The sequence below is a fragment of the Peromyscus leucopus genome, chromosome 14, assembly GCF_004664715.2.
Source record: "Peromyscus leucopus breed LL Stock chromosome 14, UCI_PerLeu_2.1, whole genome shotgun sequence".
In the NCBI taxonomy this organism is placed as follows: Eukaryota; Metazoa; Chordata; class Mammalia; order Rodentia; family Cricetidae; genus Peromyscus; species Peromyscus leucopus.
This window is the reverse complement of record NC_051075.1, coordinates 68,059,296-68,064,904: the sequence shown is the minus strand read 5'-3', so window position 1 is coordinate 68,064,904 and position 5,609 is coordinate 68,059,296. Positions and strand designations below refer to the sequence as shown.

The following is a 5,609-nucleotide window of genomic DNA, read 5'->3' as shown; positions in this document are numbered from 1 at the left end:
TTGATAATAGATATTAAAGATTTTTTTTTCTTAATGTCCCTGGCTCCAGAGGACAGAGAGCACTTTGTGTTCAGGGAGCCCAGTGTTCAAAAACCTGCTTCCCATTATCACTGGAAGGTGTTACCACAGGCTATGAAAAACAATCCAGTCATCTGACAGTTATATATGTTCAACAGGCCTTAGCTAGGGTCCCCAGTGAGGTATTGATGATCCACTATATGAATGATATCCTGTTGGCCCACCTAAGCAGACAAAGACTTCAGGAGTTATTGCCCCGACTCCTTGAGGACTTAGGAACCCTTAACCTCAAGGTGGCCCTGGAAAAGATACAATGGCTACCCCCATTTGCCTTCTTGGGTTACCAAATCAGCCAAGCCATCCAACCCCTCAATGCCTCTATTATAATACAAGAGTCCTACTCACTTACAGACCTCCAGGAACTCTGTGGCACCATTAATTGGATCAAACAATTTCTCCCAATTACCAACGAAGACATGAGACAACTGTTCTCCCTTCTTGAAAGGCATTCTTCCCCCTCTGCAAAAATACAATTGACAGAGGGGGCCAGGGTTCTCTAAAAGAGGGCTAGTGAACTTGCCTATAACACCTCCCTGAGAAGACATGATCCAAATATTCCCCTGATAGTCCTAGTCCTTTTTACTAAGGGCAGCATATTGGGAGCATGTGGCAATCAGCCCCCCTAATCTGGATACATCTATCACATTCTGAACTATCCCATATCACTTGAAGTTTCATATTGCCTTTGAGATAGGCATTAAAGCAAGAGCAACTGCAAGGAGAATCATGAGTCACAAACCAGACAAGATTACCCTCCCCTTCTCCCTCCAAAATACCCTGCCTTTATAGGCAGACTCTCTTCCCTTCCAAAAAATGATGATGGGTTTTTTAAGGATCTTGGATAACTACTTTCCCTAAGATGAATGTTTGTCAGCCTTGTCATTCCTTGAGTTAATCTTAAGCCCCTGTGCTAATCCCTCAAATGTCCCTCTTCCTGAAGAGGCTATAGCCTTTACAGATGCCAATAGAATGAAGTTTGGCCTAATAATCACAATGCCCAATAGCAAAGAAATAACTCACACCCAACTCAACCCAGGCTCCATCCAAATGGGAAAACTCCTGGCCATCCTTAAAGTACTGGAGTTTAGCTGTCAGTGCCCATAAACATTGTTCAGACAGCCAATATGTGACCCAGGCATGCAAGCTGTTGTCCTTTGCTAAACTAAAATCCCTTAGAGATCCCATGTCCATAACCATGAAAGCAATACAAGACATTCTAGAGAATAGGAGGCATCCCTGGTATATAACCCATATCCGATCTCATTTGGGGCTGCTAGGAAAGCTTGCTTCAGGCAACAGTAGGTTTGACAAGCCCATCATGACAGTAAACCCGCCCCTATTGGAACAGGCTAGACTCCTCCATCAACATTTGTCCCCTCATAACTTGCACAAGTTGCTACCTGAACTGCCCATAGCACAATGCAAACATCTAACCCAGTCCTGCACCACTTACACCCCTCTAGCTCTCTTGGGACCATTGAATAAACAATGTGTCAACCCCAGGGGCCTTGTTTACAATGTGCTCTGGCAAATGGATGTTACCCACCATTCCCCCTTTGGCAATCTTAAATACATACATGTGATAGTGGACACATGCTCCTCATTTACCTATGCCCTAGCACAATCAGGGTAAAAGGAATCATAGGCCATAAGGCATTAAAAACCACTATGATGGTCATGGGAGTGCTTTGTGTCATGAAGATAGATAATGGTCCTGCATATACGTCCCAGCAGCTCAAGGATTTCTTGAAGGACTGGAATATTGACCATACTATGGGTATTCCATATAACCCATGAGGACAAGTGATAGTAGAAAGGACAAATCACTCCTTAAAAGAAAATAGCACAAATTATCAAAAGAAAAAAAGAGGGACCCACATTTGGCATTGGTAGAAGTTCTATTTAAGAGCAATTTCCAGAGCTGGGCAGTGGTGGCGCATGCCTTTAATCCCAGCACTTGGGAGGCAGAGGCAGGCAGATCTCTGTGAGTTTGAGGCCAGCCTGGTCTCCAAAGAGAGTTCCAGGAAAGATGTAAAGCTACACAGAGAAACCCTGTCTTGAAAAAACAAAAAAAAAAAAGAGCAATTTCCTATCATTTGATAATAAAGGCCGGAGTCCAACATATAAGCATTGGGCCTCCCTCCTCAAAGAGATGCTGCTTCCCCAGTCAGAAGAAAAGACCCTCTATCCAATGCCTGGCAACCTCCTGCTCCCTTATTAACACATTGATGAGTGTATGCTTGTGTTTTCCCACAAGATCAAATGAAGCCAATATGGGTGCCAATCATAGACATACAGCCTGCTATGGATCAAGAAAATTTCAGGGAGGACCTCTCCCTTTGCTGACAGTCCTGTTACTGCTCCTGCCAATGATTGTTCAGGCCAAAGATCTTTGGGCATTAGTCCCTGCCCCCCTATCCCAATGCCTGTTGTGGTAGCTGCCCCTACTTTTCCCAGGAATTTATACAAGTAACAAAACCTTCCTTATGCCCCATTTCAAGGTTATTTTAATTATTCATTTGGATTTTATAATTTAGCAGATATCCTTTGCCTTGATGTACACCACAGGGTGGAGACTTCTGGGTGCATCCCTTTTTCCTCTTATGTTACAGGAGATTTTAAAGGACTACAAGGAGTAATTGGAAGAATGACTGGATTTATGCAGGGTATCAAAATAATGAGACCCACTATTGAGAAAAAAAGGAAAAAGAACATCACTGAAGGCATTCAGCAACCATTTGATTGCTTTTGTTTAAATTTGAGGATATGTCATCAAAATTTAAATACCTATTAACTGGGATCAATTGCCTTCCTGATTTTGTACTCTGCCCCCTTTATATAAAGGCTAACATGGCAAGGCTTCACTATCTATGAACTGTAGCACACCAGGAACTACTGATGGTTACCTCATGAGACGAGTAAAAAAGTCCAGAACTGTTTGGGGGATGTGGCCTCTATGTGGCCACCATGCCTGCATGGATTTGAGGCCCTTTCTGTTTATAAGAAGAAGCACTTATTTCAAAGGAGAGTATACCTTTTTATCTTATGATACCATCTCTACTCCTGACAGAGTTACAGATGATCTGTATGTTATCATGTGAAACCATTTTGCCTTTTCTGCTACCCCTGTATTCATAAAGACCCCTTTTTTCTTTATCTTAACCAATTACTCCATGCCAACGCTAAATTGCACTTGAGACTTTTGTAAGCTGGGACTCTGCTGGAATCCTGAGTTGGCCTCACAGGCAGTGGTGGTGTGCATCCCTGCTTTCATTTGGGTACCTTTGACCAATGTAACACATTTCCATAGAGTAGAATTGATGGAACAAACCAGAATAGAAAGAGACTTTGGTATAACGGCAGCCATAGTGCCGTTTTTTTGTTGTTGTTGTTTTGTTTTGTTTTTATAAACAAAATTGTCCAGGTTTATTCACAGGCAGGCCCCTCCTGGCCTGCTGCTGTGGACCTCCACACAGTCAAGGGAAGGCTTCTCTGGCCTCCTCAGCTGAGATCTCCTGGGAGTAGAGGTCCATGAAGAGAGCTGGCAGCCAGTAGTGAGCCTCCCCTGGAGCCTGCAGGTCCAGCCAAGCTAGTCCTACCTTCAGCAGGTGTTCCAGCACTTGCCGCGCTCACTCCATCTCCCATTTAAGACTGGCTTTGATTTCACTGACAGTCACGTACCCATTTTTCTCCGCCAGCTGCAGCACAACCGTGTGATCCATGTTGAGCTCAGCTGGAACAGACTGGATGAGGTAAGTGCCACCCACGGGGATGATGCCAAAGCCAGTGGCCAGTGCTTTCAGCTTCTTGATGGCTCTGATCAGGTCGGCTTGGCTGACATCCTGCTTTCTGTGGCTGGTGGGGCAGTGGTCACAGCCTCCCTGGTTCAAATGAGAGCCACCACATCTACACTTAATATTGCCATAGAAGAATCAGCCTGAGCATTAAGCACTCAACAGCTGATTAATTCCCATTTCCAGTCAGCTATACTAAATTTACAGCAACAACTAGATTTATTGGATGAATAAATCCAGACATTAAAGATGCCTAATAAGAGAAAACTGTGATCCCCGATTCTCCTCCTTTTGTTTAACCCCTTACCTGGTCTCAAATATGACACAAGCCAGGAGTCCATTAAGGGAAATCATATTGTGACCATTGAGCAAAGAGTTTTTAAACCTTATAGTACAACTCTCTAATGAAATTTTAAGGTTGAACTCCATGCATGTGAAACCACTGGAGGTGTCTACAACATTCTTTGCTCAAATTTGGGATCAGATAAAATCAATCCTTGACCCTTCAAAAAATATAGCATGGAGAATGATAGGGGGAATGGTACTCTTAATAATTCTGTTGTTTAAGTGTTTCCTACAACATGTTCCCTAGCAGCACCACATCAACAAAACAACCCTACAACTGCTAATGGCTATGGAAGGCCCCGATCATGGCCCCCTAAGGAAGTAATAAGAGACTAGTTCATGGAAATTCCTGATGCCTCTGTCTAATGCTCTCGAACACTAGATGCTCTCTAGGGACCCATTCTTCCAGGACTAGTAGTCAATGACAGGTAAGAGCCTGACAGGCAGGCTAACCTAATACAGACACCGTCCAAATGCTGGGTCGTCCCTGATGAGGGGACAACAAGATTAGAGCAAAGAACTCTGATTCCCACTAGCAGCCACACAATAAAATAAAAAGGGTGATATGAGGTAGGTAAGGCTGAAGTACTGGGCCATGCCTTAAGCAAACAATGAACTGGCATACACAGAAAGCATTCTGGCCAAAGGAAAGCTGACCCATAAACTCCAAACTGGAAAATGATAATGTAAAGCCCAGAGCCAACCAAGATATGTCATTGCAGCTAGGAGTAAAAGCCTGCCAGAAATGATAGATAGATACATAGATAGATAGATAGATAGATAGATAGATAGATAGATAGATAGATAGATAGATAGATAGATAGATAGATAGATAGATAGATAGATCAGCCTTTTGTTTAATAAACAAGATTGCTTGCAACCTCCTGGGGTCTGTATTATTGACTCCGTGTCTACTCATCCTCTGCCCCCAGGTATCAGGGACAGCAAGACCCAAGTCAAAGCACCAGTGACACTATGCCACTTAAGAACTTAATTAATTTGCTAATTCATTTAAATAGAAACCTGGAGAATATGTGTGGGAACATATTTTAAGGATGTGGGTAATGGTGGAAGGAAATAAAATTGGATCACATTGAATATATTGATATAAGCCCACTCAGTGGAGATTCTAGGTTTAATATGGAAGCTCACATAGTATTTTTAAAAAGGATGGGTGTCAAAAGTTCATTTGACTAGTTGGCAGAAGCATTTGTCAAAAGATGGCCTACTAAAAGGGGTTTGAGATGGCTGATATCCCTTGGCATAGGGTTGATGAAAGGATTTTAAGGTTCAAGGATATCACAATGCTAGAGTGGGTATGCTGTGTAAAACCTAATCCTCTGAGAGCCCAGAAGACATACCCTTCACTATTCTATAAGATGCAAAATCATG

The 5,609-nt window shown here is 42.9% G+C and overlaps 1 protein-coding gene and 1 pseudogene across 1 annotated transcript in view; one reads left to right on the top strand and one right to left on the bottom strand.

Moving 5' to 3' along the window:
* Nucleotides 1-2,717, top strand: part of LOC119089071 (cation channel sperm-associated protein subunit beta-like) — a 29,756-nt gene extending 27,039 nt beyond the window's left edge. The window contains exon 6 of the mRNA XM_037210998.1: nucleotides 2,691-2,717. Within this exon, the coding sequence (XP_037066893.1) occupies nucleotides 2,691-2,717 (27 nt within the window). The remainder of the gene's footprint in view (nucleotides 1-2,690) is intronic.
* Nucleotides 2,718-3,479: 762 nt separating this feature from the next.
* Nucleotides 3,480-4,226, bottom strand: LOC114705002 (annotated as a pseudogene).
* Nucleotides 4,227-5,609: the final 1,383 nt, after the last annotated feature.